The 20976-nt window shown below is 36.9% G+C and overlaps 2 protein-coding genes across 3 annotated transcripts; one reads left to right on the top strand and one right to left on the bottom strand.

Annotated features, from left to right (window-relative positions):
- Positions 1 to 65: 65 nt before the first annotated feature.
- Positions 66 to 10280, top strand: vti1b (vesicle transport through interaction with t-SNAREs 1B). Its single transcript, XM_066693976.1, has 6 exons — positions 66 to 294; positions 1486 to 1544; positions 1956 to 2147; positions 2616 to 2789; positions 3128 to 3189; positions 8244 to 10280. Exons 1-6 carry the CDS (start codon positions 84 to 86, stop codon positions 8335 to 8337), a joined length of 792 nt encoding a protein of 263 aa, XP_066550073.1. The 5' UTR covers positions 66 to 83; the 3' UTR covers positions 8338 to 10280.
- Positions 9490 to 19226, bottom strand: arg2 (arginase 2). Of its 2 annotated transcripts, none has more exons than XM_066693975.1 (8): positions 19149 to 19226; positions 16074 to 16146; positions 12589 to 12763; positions 12203 to 12362; positions 11701 to 11795; positions 11263 to 11367; positions 10903 to 11039; positions 9490 to 10464 (listed from the first exon to the last, which is right to left on the bottom strand). In XM_066693975.1, exons 1-8 carry the CDS (start codon positions 19209 to 19211, stop codon positions 10259 to 10261), a joined length of 1014 nt encoding a protein of 337 aa, XP_066550072.1. In that variant the 5' UTR covers positions 19212 to 19226; the 3' UTR covers positions 9490 to 10258. The 2 variants fall into 2 exon arrangements, with proteins under 2 accessions (XP_066550072.1, XP_066550071.1); XM_066693974.1 differs by lacking the exon at positions 19149 to 19226 and adding an exon at positions 16318 to 16539.
- Between the last annotated feature and the right edge of the window lie 1750 nt (positions 19227 to 20976).

The raw sequence follows: 20976 nt of genomic DNA, 5'->3' as shown, positions 1-20976 counted from the left end.
TCATATAATTTAAATATACATTTCAGGCAATGAAAGAGGGCGAATTACTGCAAGGACCATGAGGAAGTCCCAACACTGATCTTATGTTTACATGGACGCCAGTGAATATCATACATTTGCAGGGTGGGCAAAACAATAGCTGTTTGGCTAAACGACAAAATAAAAAATATAAAAACAAATATATTTATTTAAATAAAATGTCTTCGGAAGAGTTTGAAAAGTTCCATGAAATATACAGCAGTCTTTACGAAGAACTCAAATTGATGCCGGATAGAGCGTTCAGATGTTACGGAGGTAAAGAGAACGAAATAAATCACATGCGAAATCGTATGTTTTTGCATGTGACAATTCGATGTAACCAATTCCTACTTGCTCAAAACGTGTGATCTATTTAATCCAATATGTAATTTGTGTATGGTTTAAACATAACAGCAGAAACCAGTACTTTGCGTTCTGTAAGGTTGGGGGTGGGGGTGGTTTATTAAAATGTGTATGGAAGTTGATTAAAATTTGTGTAATTCTTTAGTTTAAACCACAGTAAAGCTGAGGGGACACATGTCTGCATGTTGTCGTGAATTCTACATATTCGAGAAACTGTGTTGCTTGCGACATGAGCAAATGAGTTTTGATTTTGTAGCAGCAAAATGACGTAACCAACACGTAAGTGCCGAGAGAAGTCATGTGACTACCTGCTTCACCTCAAGAAAATATGAATGAAAATGACGACGGAAAGAAAGTCAAAAGCGGTGTGGGACTGTGCCAGGGGGACGTGATAATTAAAGTAACTGTAAATAAGGAGACATTCAAATGTGTTTGTCATGTTAACTGATAATACTGTAGAAAACAAGCAAATAATAAGCAGTAAAAATTGTTTTCCTAGCTATAGACAAGATAATATTAACAGTTTAATGTGGGAACAAAATATATAATCAAGGAAGGTAAGTTACTATCCAACTCATTACGCATTACTCTACTACTTATAAGGACAGATTAATATGCGGTGAAGCATGTAGCAACATGACTTTGATTGGTTAAATAACTCGAAGCCTTGCGTCACAATTAAATCACCTACGTCTGTCCTCCTACGTTTGATTGGTTTAAAGTTTGTACCTCCAAGACCTGCTCCTTGGGGTGATTGATAAAGAGTTTGCTTGTCAAATGAAATTGAAAGGTAATTTGGCAATAAGCAAAATAAGTAAATCACTGAACTGACAAAATAATTTAATAAATCAATGTATGAATTTACTAATTATTTTAAGAATTAAAGATTTCATGTAATGCTCCATACTTTTTTTTTTGTATCTGTTGTTGTGCAGGGGCTGAGTGACATAACTGGGGGTCTGAGGGAGTTTAAATTATTTGTATAAATCACAATTTGCTGAGCTGCTTGCCACAGATCATGTATTTGTTCAATTTAAATGTGATATTGTCATCAATGAGATGTGCTGGAAGGAAGTTAGCTTGTTTTATACGTTATTTTTTCAGAGGAAAAGAAACGGCTTGTAAGAGACTTCGATGAGAAAGTAGGAGAGGCGGGTGAAATGGTAGGTAATGTAATGGATATGACAAAGTCACATGAGGTGATGAACACTGAAGCCTGATGTGAATCACAACATAGTGATTAAAGGTGTGAAATTGTAGGCATGGTTACAGCTTTCCTGAAGCCATAGTCTGTTGTCATGCATGCTACACACTGTTATTAATCTATTAGCACATGGTTTAGACAGGAGCTGTTGTTTTTTGAGAAAGGACAACTATCCATTACCAATTGTATGTTTATGGTGAGGGATTATAATTGTCTTGCTGTATTAGGAAGTGGGCTGTGGAAGAAGGGAAAAAATACCTTTAGTTAAGCCTTATTTGTATGTGTTTTTATTCCAATATGTTTATCAATATGTTGCTTTGTTTTCGATGAATACATAATCTATATTTTTAACAAATCTACCTGTCTGCAGCTCCAGGGGATGGAGAAAGAATTGGTCGGAGCACCTCCATCCTACCGGAACTCTATGTCTACTAAGATCCGCATTTATAAGAGGGACCTTGGGAAGCTACAGCGCGACATGAAGAGCACAGACCTGGGCACTGGGCCTGGATATCGAGGAGAGGGCAAATATGGGATCTACACTGCAGAAAATGAGCAGAGTGTGAGTCCTGAACCGCTCCCCTGCTATAGCTATGGGTTTGGACATTTAAAACTCCTTAGAAACTGTGCAGGCTGAACGTGTAATGGTACAGTCTTCCCATCGCTTTCTCTACCATTCCCTTTTATGAATGCACTGGTGTGACAGATTCTACTGTAATGTTCTTCCAAGAATATCTTATAGCAGAACCATTACATTACATGGGTTAGAGGCATAACCTATGGTCTGGCAACACTGATTCAGAAGCATGGAGCCTCAATGACATCACAAAAGAGCTGAACCACATTTTACTGATTGGTTGAGCATTTATTTGCATGCATTTGTCAACAGTATGAATTTGTGTGATTAGTTAGATTACATTGTCATTATTTAATTGACAATACAAATCACTTTGTATAATACAGTCTGTCCTATGACTGACCTTGTTTCGAAGGCATATGTTACTTATCTAAATTGTCCAATGTGTTCCAGACACACTTGCAGTCTCAGAGAGCCCTGCTTCTCCAGGGAACAGAGTCTCTCAACCGGGCATCTCAGAGCATTGAGCGATCCCAACGGATAGCAGCTGAGACAGACCACATCGGTACAGACATCATTGAGGAGCTGGGAGAACAGAGGGAACAGCTGGACCGCACCAGAGACAGAGTGAGTAAGAGAAAGTGAGAATAGTAGCGCTAAGACGTGTCACACAATATATAATTTCTCTCTCTTTTTTTTTTTTTTTTGGCAATGAGAGGGAAATAACACTTACATTCTGTGTTTCAAATGCTTATACCTGGTTTAGTTGAATCCTGAACATAGTATTTGTTCACTGCTGTGCTTTTAATATTTCCCTTCTACGAAAAAAAAAAAATGTAGGTAAAAAACTTGAATAAACAAAAACAACTAAAGCATTTAAAATGTTTTCAGCACTTAGTTTGCATTAGACATTATTATTGAGTTAAACTACTACATTGGTTCAAAATGATGTTTGCTTTTTTCAGTTGGTCCACACTGGGGAGAATCTCAGTCGAAGTCGGAGGATTCTTCGCTCCATGTCCAGAAGGTAATGTTCCTAAGTTACTTTGGTGGCAACCTGTGCCAAACGTAGGTTATACTGAAGGAAGAATGGTTTATATAGGCCTTATTCATATAGCTTGTATTGTTATTATGCAAGTAATAGAACTCATTGACTAGTTAGAGAGCTCAAATCATTCTGATAAGGTTTAAAAAGACCACATGAAGTACACACAAAACAAATCCTGCTGTTATGGGTTTCACAGGCTTTAAAGAGTGATTCACCCCAAATGACACAGGATGGATCTTCTATAGTTTGCCTGCCCTATTTGGATTGAAAGATTAGATCTCAGACATCACCATGTTTTGCTACAGCTAGTGACCTGCCTGTATTGTTTTCATTGCTGATATTCAGAAAGGTTTTTGAACCGCACTAAGTACCATTTGCTTTCACACACCGATTGAATGAACACATTTTGATGCAATGTCAGAAGAGTTCAGAGACAATGGCTTTGAGAATGTATCTCAGTACTGAATGTAAGGATCATCTTTGGAATGTGTGTGGTGGAGTTTGAAAACTTCTCAGAATGTGAACAAAGAAAAGGAAAATTAAAGCCACATTACTTAAATAGTTGTAGCTCAGCAATTTATAGTTATATATTTTTTAATCCCACTAATTGCTCTTTTAAACCCTAGTTTTCAACATATCCTTTAATTTTACAGAACCATGCCACCGTCATTGTACAGTACCCTTCAGATGTATTCAAATCCTTGATGAATAAAAAGTTGATATATATTGCCCTATAACCAAAAATTAAGACGTTTTTTAATGCACAATTGTATTCTGTTTATTCTTGGCTTTAAAATGCTTGTGAATGGTCTAGTTAATGGAGTCACAATAATAAGAATAACCTGCAGCATTGTATTCAGTAATTAATGGACAATGAAGATGGAAATGTGTGTATAAAAATGCTTGACATTACTATGCTCTTAAAACCTTGAGTCCAAATCACAAACTTTTTTGTCAAAGCCTCTCTAACAAAATTAAAGTACTACAAACAGCCTAAAGTAATGTATTAATGAAAGCATAATTCACTGTTCCTCAAGGCATAATGTCCCTACAGAAACCAGTGATTCTTGACATTGCAAAAATAATCCGTAAGGGCTCTCAATTCTAGGGAAAAAACTAAAGACGAAGAGAATCTTTTCTGAATTCTGTTTAATCTTTAATGTTTCAGTAAACTGTGTTTGTGCCAATGAGTGTATATAATTGGGAACAAAAAGTATCTTTTGTAACCAAACTCCATGTTTGATGCACAGAAACAGAATCGAGCCTGTCCTAAGTTGTGTATCATCCAGTCTAATCATCTTCAAAAGCCACATACTTTATTGCTGTAACTATGGATGAGACTCTTCTATGTATTAATATTATTGATAACAATAAATATAGCTGCAAGCAGCAATCAACAGTGGCCTAGCAAGTAAAGTATGACCAGATGCCAGATGTGCTTGTTGCACAAGATATTGGCTTTATAGCACACAAAATAGAGCAGTATGTGGAAATGCAATATGGAAAACATGCTATATGATAGGAAATATATGTGTCAGCTGGCTGTATATATAAGTATAAAGTGTTACATGCTACATGATATAGCAGATGATACAATTGGAAGGTGGAAGCAAAGTCTTGAGACTTTGGGAATACATGTGAAAGTAGCCAGAGCAGAATGAAAAATATAGTATGTTGAATTTTGTCACCCCCTACAGTATGGCATTGTATGAGATGTAGTAGATCGCAAACAGATTGTGGAATCCAAGGACATTTTCATGTGCCACAGCAGCCATAGTTTATGGCAAGAGAGATAATATGATCTAGCTGAAGCATGTAAAGTTGCATTTCAATCGAACAAAGAAATTCAGAGAAGCCTGTAATAGCATTTAGAATGAACTTGCAATATGGCTAGCTAATCATTCGACCAAACATGAAATGTATTAAAGTGGTTTCAGCTCTTAGCTGCAGTTGCTGTGAATATTAGTATTTACAATCATTTTCATGAGTCTAACATATCGTTCCAATGAAACAGAGATCAACGTATGCTTGTAATGCACTGCTAGAATTTCATTGGTCTGTGCAAGCCACGTTTTTAACACACTCAGACCTCCTTTAACAACCTTCACAGAGATATGACGGTGTATGCATACCATATATCACTAAATTGCCACAGGCTTTTAGAGAAGGCGCGGTTTGGCGAGATTTCAAAAAATGCAACATGGCCACCAAACCATGCCACCAATCCCCTTCTCTTGAACAGATCTTAAAGTAGTTGATGAGGTGACAATATGCTAAAGTTGTCAGAATTGTAATCTTTAAGAAAATGAAAATATTATTCACAATTTTGAGTTTGTGACTCATTCATTAGTTCTAAGAAAAATGTGTAATAGCTAATACATGGGGAGGGGCTAAGTATATTTATAAATGATCTGTGTTTATGTTTACAAGTGTCCATGATCTATTTGCTTCAGTTTTGTTCATGGTCTTTAATCTATCCTCATTGGACAGTTTGAGGGTGGGTCCAGGCTTTCTGATGTAAGTGGAAAAATCTTTGGAGCAGAGCCAAGTGTAAAACAATCTTGTTGTGTATGTGTGTGTGTATATGAATGTACGAGGCACTGTTTTACTATGAGCTTTACGTGAACAGTTATTTCATTTAGTTTTTTCTTTATACTTATGCCTATATAATGTATACACTAATGACCAAAAGTATAGATAATCCTTCTGTAGAATAATTTGTATTATTTAACTTTCTGTATATGAAACTTTATAACTTTAAAAAAGAAAAAGCAGCAGAGGACATTGTGCTTCTAACTGTCTTTTCTAAACTAGTTTTTTGACTGTTATGATTTGTATCATTATTGTATCATTATGTAAGATGTAAATGATCCCTAGACTAACAACAAGTGTTATCTTATGATCTATTTTATCATTATTTCATCATAAACTTTTGTACTTATATGATTTATTATATGATTGTGCTTTTGACTGTTCTGTTTGCACTTTAAAAATAATTCAGTATTCAAATTAAACCCAATAATAAACAGATGAGATCACATTGTACAATTAATATATAAGTAAAACTACTCGGTCTCTTGCTTTCCCCTACTGCTCTTTTATGTGAACAGCTGAACAAATGGCGAGCTGATCAGATAACAGCTTCAGGTATTAATTCCCCATAGGCTCCAGGTGGATGTAGAGGAGCACAGTCCACTGTTTTACCTGCTTCTACCTCACTTTTCACAATATCCTAATACTTTGTTTGCCTTTCTAATTGCTTCCACAACGTACAAAAGTCAGAATCCTTTTTATCTGTAGCTTCTTCAAGCTCAGTGCTCCTCCTGTCACCCCAATTCAATATTAATAGTGGAAATTCTACACATTCAATACTCTTGAGTCTTGTGCTTGTCTACATTACATGTAATTTGACATGTCTGGAACAATGTGGATTAGTATGTGTGCCTCTGCATTTACCTTGCTAAGTTGAGGGTTCACCAGTTATTACTATTCTGTTTTATATACCCTAACATCTTCTCAACCATCTGAATAAATCCCTGTATTCCTACTTTGACCCACCTGCTATTAGAAAATAAAAAACCCATACTCAGTACAGCATTTTGCCAGACCTTCTTTCTTCTATTCACAAATGTACTTGAACTGCTGTCATATACAGGTGTGTAGTTTTCTATTAGCAAGTGGGTATTTCTTTTAATCCACCTCCCACCCCATTGTTCCCCAACATTTATTAAAAGCCATCTGCTAAACTAAATATAAATCAGCCCACCCTTATAAACTGAGTAGGCAAGTAGGAAACTGGTTAGGGATGCCACTGTGAAGCCAACCGTGACTTTGAAAGATTTGCAAAGCTCTGCCTGAGGTGGGAGTCAGTTTCATATATCAACAATATCCCATTCCCTACACAAAGCTGGCCTGTGTGAGTGAAGACCCATCTTACATCTTGATTGGGATTTGCAACAAATGTCCTTTGTCCTTCTAAGTTTTGTCTTTCTGAAACAAAGGTAAAAATATAGATTGTTTTTAGAGAAAATATAATCTGAAAACAAACCAACTGTAGGCCACTTAAAATGCATTACAGCTTTGTTACAGCTTTCATAGCATATCTTAGTGTCAAATAATAATTAAGGTGGAATAATAACATTCTCTTAAATCCTAATAAGGTTCTTTATTCTATCTAGCAGCAGCAGGTTATCTGTAAGCCATGACATAAATATGTCTGAAAACCTTGAGTAACAGGATTTCAGACAGAACCTTCTGTACAACTCAGATAGAGAGAGAGAGAGAGAGAGAGAGAGAGAGAGAGAGAGAGAGAGAGAGAGAGAGAGAGAGAGGGAGGGAAAGGAAGAGAGGAAAGGCCAATAATATTAGCAGCATAGAAAAAGACAGAGACAATACACATGGCATACCTTCACACCTACATAGTATTTGTAATAATAATTGTGGGTTCTTCACCATAGTTAAGTAGCCTACTGCACCTTGGTTTGGGGGATTCTTACTGGAGGGCATAGTTATATATAGTTATGTATACGTTTACATACATGTCCTGTACCTGTATTCATTGTAGATTTATCATCTAAAAATGTACATAGTATACATAGCTTACATATATTGTAAATAACCTAGTAATACAATATTTAATAAAAACTATTATTGACAGCTGTCAATGATTTGATTTGTTCCTATTAGAAGCGGTTTTGCATTTTTCTTTTATTTTCAATGGTTTCTTTCAATTTTCTTTCCTACATCTTTTTGGTGAACATGTTGTGCCCCTCCCAGTGTGTTTTGCTGCCATGAAAGGAAAGCACAGAAGTACAACTTTTGCATTTTTCTTAGTTTTTCCTGAATTTTCAACAGATTCTTGGATTTAGATTTTCAGCAACAAAGGAACATAGATATCACGTGTACATTTTAACATCTTAAAATCATGCTCTTTTTTAATCTTTCATCTGATTGGCTCTGATTGCAAACAGCAGTTTGAGGACGGATAACTTTCTGGCATTGTGATATGTTAATGCTTGTCTTCTTTTCTGCAGATTGATGACCAACAAACTTTTGCTTTCAGTCATTATCATCATGGAGATCGCCATCCTGGGGGCAGTGGTTTACCTCAAGTTTTTCAGGAAGTAGTGACTGAAGTTATAGACTTTTTTTGAATAAGTGTGATGAACACTACCAATGTTACCCACTGGAGCACTGAAAGGATGAAGTGAATCATACAGCCTGACTCTACAAACTCTTACAATAATGTTATGGACATTTAAAATGACTGCTGGACCTAAAATATTGCTGAGCTAGAAGATTTATGAACAGATTTAATTATCAAAAGAACATCTTAAATCCAGCACACTCTTAATCATCTCATTAGCCTCAATTTATCAATTCCAATTCACCTAACCTAGCTTCAAATTCTGTGCTACTAAACCTGTGTATCTTTCAGACATTTGTTAATTTATTTTACTTGAGCCATATATTTGTGTTCAATATTCCGGAATTGAAGTCCATCTTGAAGGAGCAATACATGCAAAGATTTGTATGTGATAACAGATTGCACCTTACCATTAATTAAATAGTTATTTAATATTCTCTGTTCACTTGTAATGTATCCGTAACATACTAACAAAGATGGTACTTGGAGTTATTTGCACTTTGCAGGCTCAACTGATTACTTTTAAGATACAAAAAAAAAAAATGATGATGATTGAACTGTAGACCATCTATGGAATGGATTTCTAACAAAGTCGCTGGATGTATAGCAGCATGGACCTAGGTTCATATCATACGTTTCCACCTTACTTACTGTGTAATGAGCAGAGTGTGCAGCTTTAGTGGCTGAAAGCAAGTGGCCCCTGTCCTGTAAAGCACTTTTGGGTAGAAAGTGCTGTTTTAATGCAGTTTTGTTACATTCAATGACAAATTTCTGTTTGTCAACCTCACATTACTTGATAGTTTAGAACACTTATGTGTACTTTTTTTTAATTCTCTTTGAGAATGAACTTTTTGTTCTTTCATTGTCAAATATATCCTAAGATAACAATGTCCTTCTTTCATAAATTCATTTTCAGTGCAATGTATCGTTCAGGGAGGAGGATTTGTAAAGAAATGATGACACTAGCTGCAAAGCTAGGAAATGTACACCACAGAACAATGAGGTTTATTTTTCAAAACCATGTCCATTATGAGTAGGGAGTGGTCACTACTGCAAACTAGATTTTAAGTCACTTTCAGGAATACAACACTAAGATACTTCATATGTACTGCATGAGACATAAAGAGCATTCATTCTCTTGCTTTGTAAAACCTTTTATTACATTTCTTAGCAGATGCCCTTATCCAGGGTGACTTACAACTGTTAGAGTATCACATTTTATTTAATACAATTACCCATTTATGCAGCTGAGTTTTCACTGGAGCAATCTAGGTACAGCAACTTGTACAACAGCAAATCTCCCACCTGGTACTAAACCCACAACCCTCCACTAGAGTCTTAACCACTACCATATTAGTTTATCTATTAAAACAAACGTTTACAATTTTAGGTTTAATAAATACTGTTATACAATTGTACACTCCAAAAGTGGTTTCAACATTTGTATTACAACCACAGTTCAATACTTAATGTGCAGTTAGAATATGAAATGGACGATCTTCTTCAAGAAGGTAAAAACGAAACAGCCCAAGTGTGGGCTTTCATTATTTATAACCTGCAGCAACTCTTTAATGTCTTTAACCAGCACAAAACATCATTCTTCATCTTCTTGTTTATTCAATCATTATGATTATATGGTACAAAAAACAAGACTGGTTGAATATCAGTGACCAGTAACTTCACAAAGAACCTTAAATGGTTCAAAAGGTGCAAAAGCCTGTATTAGATACTAATCTAACATTTCCACCACAGATGTTTTGAATAATGTGCAGACATATCTTCTAGTTTAATGGAGAGAATTTTTTTTTTTTTTTTTTTTTTTTTTTTTTAAACTTCAGTCCACAAATAACCATAAAGGAGCTTTGGAATGCGAAGTAATACAAATAATGTAAAAAAAAGTCATTAAAGGTAAACTTTCTGTTCATTCTCCGATTTATATGCCATGTTTGGAGAGGGGAGCTTGTCAAAGGAAATGTGTGCCCCCTCTCTACTCTGACCCAGCGACGTTGCAATCACATCCACTGCCAGGCTGGCTGTGGCTTCCACCGCCTCTCTGCTGGCTCCAAGGGTCGGGTTGACTTCCACAAGATCCATTGCTGACAGCAGACCTGCAATGGAAACAAAGAGATGCATTGTTTGAAGGCAGGGATTTGTAGACCACTTTAGTTTTTAAATGGCAAATCATTATTACTTTCCAGTTAAGCCATTTTTGGGTTTGAGAATTGTTCATCTGCTCACTGATAGTCTCATAAAAGCACAGTAAGACCATGGGTGTCCCCAGGTGGAAGTCCATTTGACTGAAACTGAAGTTTATTTGCTATCTGGTGATAAACTGGGCTTTTTTTGTATGCGTTTAAAAAAAAAATACATATTTATATACACACACACATGTATACACATATATATATATTCTGTAATATTGATGTGAAAACACTTGCTCACAAAACCAGAGAATGGAGAGCAATCCAAGCTGCGTAGATGTTCAAGCAACAAATCGGGAAGATTTGCATGAATAGTTTTGCAGACAGATTTCTTTGTTCACCTACCTGTATTGTGTATTTCTTCAGCAATATAGATGCCCTCTCTGTAGGTCAGCCCTCCGTTCACAGGAGTCCCCGTGGCAGGGGCCAGTGCGGGGTCGAAGGCATCAATGTCAAAGCTCAGATGTATGGGCTTCTGCTTTCTGGAGAGGAGGGTGAGAACAAAACAAGGGATTCTATTAGTCAGAAAGTCACTTTATCACCACTTATCTTCTGTTCCTTCTACATTTCGTCAAGAATCCATCTACTTTTGCAAGGTCATTGAAAGGGTGGTCTTGTATTTTGATGGACTGGGGTGTGGGATCAAAGTGCAATACTCTTCTACTGACCAAAATTAGAAAATAGATGTTTGAAATGCACACATACCTGCTTAGAAGGTGGTCAAATGTGACTTCCATTACTCTCTGAATTCCCATTTTGTCGATATCCCTCATTGTAAAATACTGGATTCCACAATTCTTGAGAATATAGCTGAAAAAAAAAAAACAACAACAACGTTAAATTACAATCCATTCATCATAGACAGGGTGTTGCCAATATAGGTTATTCTTGACCATATACTGAGCAGTCCCTAACAATCCTCCCATTTCAATACTTCAAATCAGGTCAATTACTGAATGCATTAAATAATGAGCATTAGTATGAAGGTTATCAAGGTTATCTACTCCATCTGATTTTTAAGCCAGTGCTCAGTGGAAGGAAAATTGAGTTACATGCAAGAGAAAAAATAGCTAGTGCTAATAATGGTGGAAACCACATAACAGCAAAAAGAAAATGGATTATGTAGTATCAAAATATACATACTGCTCTCCAGGGTCTACGTCTCTCAGTCCAATATAGACCAGGTCTGAGGAGGACAGAAAAGGTTTCACCCAGGAAAATCCAGGCACTGCAGGCATCTGAAACAGTGTTAGTATGCATTAGTACTAGAAGTACAGAAAACGTTACAACGTCTGTCCAAGGGTGAGGGGGTGATGTTTTTGCTGTGTTTTATCCATCTACACTCGCTAGAACATTTTGTTGCATCACTGCCTTTTTTCCTTTTATCTACACAGCATACTCCACACACTTATGGGGGAAAACGTTTTTTTATTGTGAAAAAAATATTAAAATATAATACTGCAATATCACCAGCAAAGCTTATTACTGAATCTTCCCATCTTTACTTTGTGTCTTTTCTTCTAGGTCTTTTTCATCCTAGAGTTTATTTTGGGTATCTTTGGTCTGTTTTTCGTGCAATGTAACATACACAAGTAGGAAAACATGTTTGATTCTGAGAGCAGAGCAAGAGTAACCTGAATCTTACCTTATCCTGCAGCTGCTTCAGTAGGAAAGAGACAGACTGGCCATGCAGGTTTCCCGAGGGCGAGGTGAGTGGAGTGTTGATGTCTGCATGGGCGTCTACCCAGATGAGACACAGGTCAGGGCAGTGCTGGTAATGGCCCTGCACGGAGCCAATCGCTAGACTGAAGAAACGGATTTGATCAAGGACATTGTATTGGAGTGGTATGGCACTGTAGTGGTTTCATAAAATCTCAATCTCAATGCTGGTCAGCATTCTTCAGGCATCAGATGTTATCAAAGACACTGTTTTAACTCCTCAACCAAGTAGCTGGTAAAGTATGAACAGAGGGTCTAAAATAGGGTTTTAAGTTTTTCCTGCCCCCTTCATTATTAACTATAGGTCCTTACCTGTGGTCTCCCCCCAGGGTGATGCAGGTGTGTCCTGCCCCCACTGCGCTGCTCACCGCACCTGCCAGGACTTTGTTTGCAAGACCCACGGTCCTGGGGAAGGGCACGTGCATGAAGGGTTCGTCTTTGGCCAGGTGTGTGAAACTGAGATCTCCAAAGTCATGAATAGGATAATCTGGAAGTCAAATTATATTGGGTTTAATATATAATTTTAAATGAAAATAAGAGACAATACAAAATCATGCCAATAAATATAGGATACATTGTTATTGCTTATAGTTGGTGATTATTGCTTATTACTCTAGGTGTAATTTTTTTTTTTTTAATAGACCATTTTAAAATGATATCCCGTCTCAGTGTCCTGGTAGTTTTGGTCACCCTAGTAATAGTAATATCACCCTCCTAGGCTTTCACTAATTATTTTACAGTTAGGCATTTAGGTTTGGCATTTAGTAAATAAATAAAAAAAGTTAAAAAGGCTGTCAATAGATACAAATACAAAAGATAATTTAAAATGAAATTCATATTGCAGGGGATTATTAATTGCTTCATAAAATGTAAACAGGAAGGGTGTTTGGTATAAAAAGGAACTGAAACTGAAAAGGAAACAGCTGGTACACTGTAGCTTGACTATGTAACACTGCTGTTGTAATTGAGCTTTCCCAATTTATATTGAAATTCCATTGAAAGAAAGTTGATAAAACATAATACAAATGTTTTTGGACATTTCATTTGAAGCAGTTTTATTTTTGATATTTTAAGATAATAAACCTAACCTAACAAAAAAAATTATAACAAAATAACACCAACTAACCACTTAAAAGATTAAAATAAAGGATCTCAAAATTACATAACAGTAAAAATGGTTGATGCTCTCAATGTCTTGCATTCTCAGTGGTGTCTCGCCTCTGGCTCTGCTGGAATTGTCAATCATACCAAATCCTGCTGGGTGGACTGTTAGGTCATACATCTCCCCACCTTCACTCTTCACTGCCCCATTGGGTCAAAACTGGAACTCTTACTCAATCAAGACAGTGTTTGCATCAGCTGCAGCAGATGTCTAACAGCATTTTGCATGGTCGGATTTCACCTGACCTTGATTTAGGATGAAGTAAACACTCTAAATCTGACTCGACAAGGCTTGAAATCACAGAGTAAACAAGAAACTAAAGACGCCCCTTGACACAATCTATTAGTCAGTTGGAACATTAACTGCAGGGCTATTTCCACAGTCCTTGATGCCAGTACAACATCCCCTTACCTTTACAAGAGAGCACTGACAGAAATATCCCTAGCTAGGCTGCCAAACATTATATGATTCTGGCAGCGATGTTAAATTAACTGAATTCAAGCTTGAAATACAGCATGCAGTATGAACCACCACATTGAAGCCATGCAAATGAAAACAGGCTATACATTATTTTAATGAATGCACTACTGGGTGCATACAATTTAAGGATAAATCCATATCTTAAAAGGTCATGTTTATGTTATTACCAACGCAAATAGTCAAAAAGTTTAAACATATATCGCTCCTAACTCCCCTCTGTACATCCTAGTTACATCCCAGTTCTGAAAATTCAGCTTCTAATTATAGGAGGCCTCTCGTCTTTCAGGGCTATAGCAGTCTAGTTATACAACCATCTAATGGCTAAGCACTGTTGAACAATCTGTTTATCCTATCCCTGCTGAATAGCACTGCGCCTGGTCAGATTACCCTACATGACTTGCAAATTCCACTGCACAAGAGTTCCTTAACAGTTTAGGTTTATTCTTATGTCTGCCACAAAACTATAACCTAAAATAAGAACCCATAACCAGGTATTTTTGCTGAACTTTAAAAATTCAGAGTAGATAAATAGATAAAATGCATTACTTGCAGAAGTGACAACTTAAATGTTTAGCCTTTTTTAATCCACATCTACAATTCCAGTGAATGTACTCATAGTTTTGTCACTATACATAACTCATAGAAATTAAACAATGTGCTTTTTTTTTTTTTTTTCCTCTCTTCACTTAACTGTCTCAACAATATAATTCAATGTCGTTCAGCAAATTACCCTAATACAGGGGTTTTCAAACTGGTCCTGGAGTACCCCCTGCCCTACTGGTTTTTGTTCCAACCTAGGTCTTAATTACTTAATCAAATGGTATATTGCTTTGTTAGGTCAATTAAGGATTCAATTAAGCATTTCAAACCTCAGTTGAACATAAACCAGCAGGGCATGGGGTACTCCAGGACCGATTTGAAAACCACTGCCCTTATACATCAGATTTGCTATTCAAAGCCCAAGGCTATACTGTACATTTTATTAAAATGTTTCAAGTTGTTGCTTTTAGTAGCTTTTTTCCCCTACCCTGTGCACTGCCCATGGCCAAAGTGTTTATTACTGAAACAGTGACTTTTAACACACAACCTCCCACTGCTGATGGGCTATTGTCACCACGTAAGTGTGATCCAGATTACAACATCATGCCGACAGCAGTTCCGTTCAATTTTGAAATACTGCCCTCTTCTCTACGGACACATTTTTGGGTGTGGCAATTGAGGATATATTTATCTTAAGTTTTGGGTCATTTATTATTATTATTCCTACCTAAATGTTATAAATATAAAGACAAACTCTAGCGCAGTGCTTAATGCCTAACTACACATCAAAAGTTAAAATCACTGGAAGCTTTACTAGTATCCCCTGGACTAAATAATTGATAAATGTGTATTCCATAATACATTGTGCTCAATTAATCAAATTACATCAAAAACGAATGGTCCTTAATAGATTAATGTTGCTTTTGGTCATGCCAACAGCATATAATTTGCCCAATACATATATTTATCCTCACAGTAAGTGTATTTGAATATGTTCCTTCCCTTTCTTTATTAATAATCGAAGCATCACCAAAATACGGTTAAGCTACAATCAAAAATAAACGCTATAGAAGGAGCAGAAACTACGCATCTCCATCCCCGCAACGTATACTTAAACTGCAACAGCAGAGCAATCCAAGTTGATATATATAAAGGAATCAGAAATTTGCGGTGGGATAGATCAAAACAGGAAGGGAAGGGTTTTAACAGAAGCCTGAAGGTTCAATGCAATGACACAAATAGATACAGCCCGTCTTATTACAGACTACAAACGCACGAAGGCGCCGCGGTGCTGGGCACGTCCTCTGTGACGTAAGTGCCCATCCTTTCCCAGCACACCACATGGGCGCCGCAGCCCCGTCAGCTACAGTACAGTACAGTACAGTCAAGCCCCGGATACTTTTACAAGAGCCCTGTGTTAGAAAACGTGGTATATGTGGCTACCAAGCCAAATTACTATTTCTGTATAAAACGTCGATTTCTGAAGCCGGGTGTTGCGTTATGTAATGAACAACAAAGCCAAACGTTGACTTTTCAGAAACCTACTGGGTCTCCTCACATATATTGCCATTTAAACTCCCAATACTATACAGATTACAGACTGATCTTTACTCACCCATACTGGATAATCGGTCGATCAGCGCCGCATCCCTGATTACGCCAGGTCCACGCTCCACGCCTGTTCTTTTCTAAAAATAAATAAAATCAAAACACACCAATCTGTACGAGCGCATCCACGTCTTCATTGTACATCAGTATTTCCGTAAAAGCGTAATGTACCAACAAAAGCACGGATGATAAATGGCTAAATGATGATAACAGCATTTTAGCATTTGTGGGGAATAGCAAGCGGTAGATACCTGTCCTTTGGAGAAAGGCGCGCCGATGATGGCTACAGAATGGGCGCATTTCTGCTGCCGAAAAATGTTACTGAGCTGCTTTCTGAACAGACGGACGAATGTTCCTCTTAAAGCCATCTTCAAACTTGTGCCAGTTCAAGCCTGTTTCCTTTACGTAAGACTCAGGCTGGCGGTATCCTGCTCTCCTATTTAATGAGGCAGCACTGATGCACTTCCCTGCTCCGCGGTTACCGCTTATGAAGTCCGACGTCACAGCCCCCGCCTCATGCATATTCATGAGGTGGCGGAAGTAGTGTCGAAAGAGCTTTCACCACCGCCAGACTGGCAGAAAGAACCCCCATGCCCAAATCAGAGAGAACAATACGTACTGTACATGTTTTTTTTTGTCAAGTTTGATAAGATGTATACGAAAAAGACCCCGATCTTCGTCCAGAGACACCGTCCAATGAGAAGCGTCCCTGAGGGGGGTTTGTCAAAATGGGCGTGTGAAAACAGCTTGCACACTTCTGTGTTGGGACGTTTCCAGCATACTGGAAAATTCCACTGTTCAGTTTGTATCTATAAATAATTGTTTTGTCGGTAGGGAATTAAATAAAGTATTATTACTATGATGAACAGTTAGCAGACGTGTGTATCAAAGCCAGCCTAATGGCTTTACAAAGATTGCCAAGATGGCATAAGGTGTGTTCGTTGCGCGGTCTGCATCCTGCTTTCACCTAGTAAATTAAGAGCAAATAGGGGATTAGCATTTCTTGCTTTATTTCGATTTTAAATGGTTGTCTTGCTGAAATACAAAATAATATACCCGTAGGCTTTAAGTGCATATCTTCACGAGTTTTCCTCGGTGATTATTGTGATTTGGTATTTTGCGTGTTGCAGCGTGTTGGTGTGTGTGTTACACCAGAGTCATTATCTATTATATTCGTGTTTTTTATTTTATTATTAAATTACTTAATTGATCTGTATGGAAAAAATAATACTAATAATAATTTTTAAAAAAGCCAGCATCATTTTGTGCTAGTGGCATGTTTGTAGCACGCCCCCGGATTGTGAGTGGAACAAAGACACAAAAACTAAAAACAGGCATGCACATTTTTCATTCTCTTGCATACCCAAAATAACATTTTCCCACCTGTTTGGGTTATTTATCATTTCTTTCTGATGTTTTGCTTTTGTAGACTGGACAAACAGGTCACAATTTGTTAATTAAATATGATGCGTGAGATCATGGTTGCAACAGAACTAAATTAAGCACAGAAAAAAAACCTGTTTTCAACATGACAAGACTCATGGTCACAGAACACCACCTTAAATTACCTTAAAAAGTCTTATATTTGTTTGCTGACGGAGGTCTCTGTCGTAACTTGAATCATAAAATCATCAAATCGCTCATTTCACTATATACACATAGTAAACCTTTAGTCAGAAACTATAACAGCAGGTTATTTAGAAATGCAGAATAACTGCTCTTATTGGATACTGAGTGCAAAAAAAGCGTCCAATTCAGGTACCGACTGAACATTATCAATGCTGCGATGGGCAAAACAAATGTGTGCTTAAAGACACCGAATGTCCAAATGTGGGAAAAAAATACTAATTCAATATCTAAACATTTTATTTAGTTATCAATTAATATGTTATAGTATCAGTCTAAATTCTGTTTATAATGAATAAGTAAGGCAGACAATTCTGAGCCATTTTAGATAAGATAAGACTACAAAGCATGTACCAAAATACTGTCTAAAAAACTGCAACTTTTCATGATCAAATTATTGAGTTATCACTTGAAAATGGTAAGAATTCCGCTATTGAAACTATCATACTTATTTATAAATGTTGTATACCCTACATGCTAACAATGTATGTTAAGATATGTATTCATGTTTTTTTTTTTTGGTACATGTTTTGGTACCCAGTTGCATTTTGTATACATATTTAAGGTATTATGTTATATAAAGAGGTATATTAAAAATCAGTTAAAACCTTGTACATTTTAGTGTGAAATGTTCACATACTAACAGAGAGAGGATATGAATAATCATTATTCGATTTGCTATACACCTCTTTTTTTGTTACAGCAATACAAGTGGTTGGCCATGGCTTTACTGGCTGCTGGAATAATTGTTATAATAATAATAATAATAATAATAATTATTATTATTATTATTATTATTATTATTATTATTATTATTATTATTATTTATTGGTAGATGCCCTTTCCATTTACATGATCAATTAACTACTTTTGATAGATAAATTCATGTAGATCAACTCTAGCATGAACAATGCATTCAGTCAAATATCTGATAATAAGATAAATTCCAAGTATATAAAACATATTCAAATTTATGCATCACACAGGACCCACAGGAGTTGGACCAGTTAGCGGAGGACCTTGGGAGTGTTCTCATACAGGCCTGGGAAGAGACTATTCCCCTTACCATCAGTAGACCACCTGAGCAACAACTTCCACCACATATCCTCAGCCTCAAGAAACAGAGAAAGGTCAGGAGAGATTTGATCAGAACCAGAGCACCAAACTTGAAAAGTAAATCTGCTACAGAACCATATCAGAAATCAACTGGACTGCCTTCTACCACCAGCTAGATACAGACACCAACCCCCCAAACATCTAAACCCTGAACAGAAACAAGGCCAACAACATCATAACTGTACTTAAATCTCAAGGGTCAAATCATAGAAAACAACAAAGAGAAAGCAATACTGTTTAGAAATAATTTACAAAATGTCCATTCCTGTCCCAATGATCCACACTTTGACCAAGACAGGAAAAATATTGTAGACAGAGAAATGCAGAAAACAATACCTACCTGACATCTGTAGCCCACCTTTTTATCCAACCTGTCACCGTTGAAGAAACAAGAAACCTTCATCTTCTCTAACTTCTTCACCTCACGTCTTACCCATGGTCACTTTCCCTGGAAATCTCAGTTGTCACAATGATCCATAAACCTGGAAAAGATCCATGCAATGTTACAAGTTACAGACCAATCAGCCTTTTTTGGGTCTTGGGTATTCTTGGAATTCACCAGGCTGGTTTCAGATAGACAAGAACAACTACTGATAACATTCTGAGACTTTCAAAAGACATTCTCAAAAGTAAGAAAAAAAATTTCACCTTGGCAGTCTTCTTTGATACAGAGAAAGAATTTCACAAGATGTGGCACAATGGGTTATGCTACAGGCTTTCAGACTCATCAAACTTCCACTGCCAATAGGGAAAATCATCAGCAGGTTTCTCCACAATAAAAGTAAGGGTCTCTACAGCAATGTCCCTTAGTCCACTACTCTTTCTACTGTACATCTAAGATATTTATTATCCCCCACCCAACATAGGCCAATTCTCTCAGTTTGCAGATGACCTCTATTACTGGTCCAACTTCAAGTGTCCCCAGCTTGCAGCTAAAAAACATCAGCAGTCTATACAAGAAATCGAGAATTGGTCCAACATGTGGCATGTAAAGCTGAACCCACTAAAGACACAACTGAAAACCCATACAAAAAATAAAAGTGGATAAAGAGTCGGGTTGAAAAATATATATGAATTGCACATAGGGAATATAGAGAAGGTGTAAATATGTACAGGAAATAGAAGAAGCTCTGAGCTGTCCAATCAGGCCCACTTACATCTACCACAATTTGAGAAACATATTCATCTTGAAAAACTTTATATCCTCTGTGACACTCCTCTGTAGAGAGGGTATGTTCACATGTTCTCCCAGTATGTACAGCTAAAATAATCTAATTTGTACTACTATTTCCTTTACTGTCTGTAATTGTTAATATACATGCAATATCTGTATCCTGAAATCAGTAAATGTTAGTATATTGCGGTATTGTCTTAAGCAATACATTTACTGATTGTCAGCTATTGTACAAATAAACATGTTAATGAACCTACAGTAACTATCAATAGGGAGACGGTTAAATGTGTTTATTGCACGTTTTCTACAGTACCATCGTTAAACAAGGCAACGTGTGCAATATGTGCTCTCCTAGGATATGCAACACCTTTTCACAGAAACAGATAAAACCAATAGTTTTTAGCACAGCATATGAAATAGTGTGGCCTTTATTGGTGACTAGTGATTTCTAACAGAAAATGTGTGGATCCCATTTTTTTGTCGTGATTTATTGTTCTTGATTGTTTTTGATTAATTGTCACTTGTGATTAAATGCTCCTGATGAAATATGCATGACAAACTGATAGGATAACACTCGTGATACCTCACCCACACTTTCTTTTCATATGCCCTAGCACAGTAGTCTCCAACCCTGTTCCTGGAGAGCCCCAATCCACTTAATTGTATAGGTCACCTTAAATCACCAAGTTCTAAATAATGGGGTACACATGGGCGTTATTAATCAATTAAGCAACTCAACAAAGGGAATTCTTGAAGTCTCCTTCTTGGTCTTCAGCCCTGCCCCTTGCACTTCTAGCTACAGCCTGCACCTGTTCCAGAGCTAGAGGTTTCTTATCATTCGATTGAGTTGCACAACTTTCTGGATTAACTGGACTTTCTTCTCTCTTCCCATCACTTGTTCTACACCACTACCATCCATGACCTACACATACATGTCTTTAACCTATCCCACTATTGACCCTACATCTCTCCACTACCATCTTGTCTCCCTTCT

This window comes from Amia ocellicauda, chromosome 21 (genome assembly GCF_036373705.1).
Source record: "Amia ocellicauda isolate fAmiCal2 chromosome 21, fAmiCal2.hap1, whole genome shotgun sequence".
Taxonomy (NCBI): Eukaryota; Metazoa; Chordata; class Actinopteri; order Amiiformes; family Amiidae; genus Amia; species Amia ocellicauda.
This window is presented reverse-complemented; position numbering and strand designations above follow the sequence as displayed.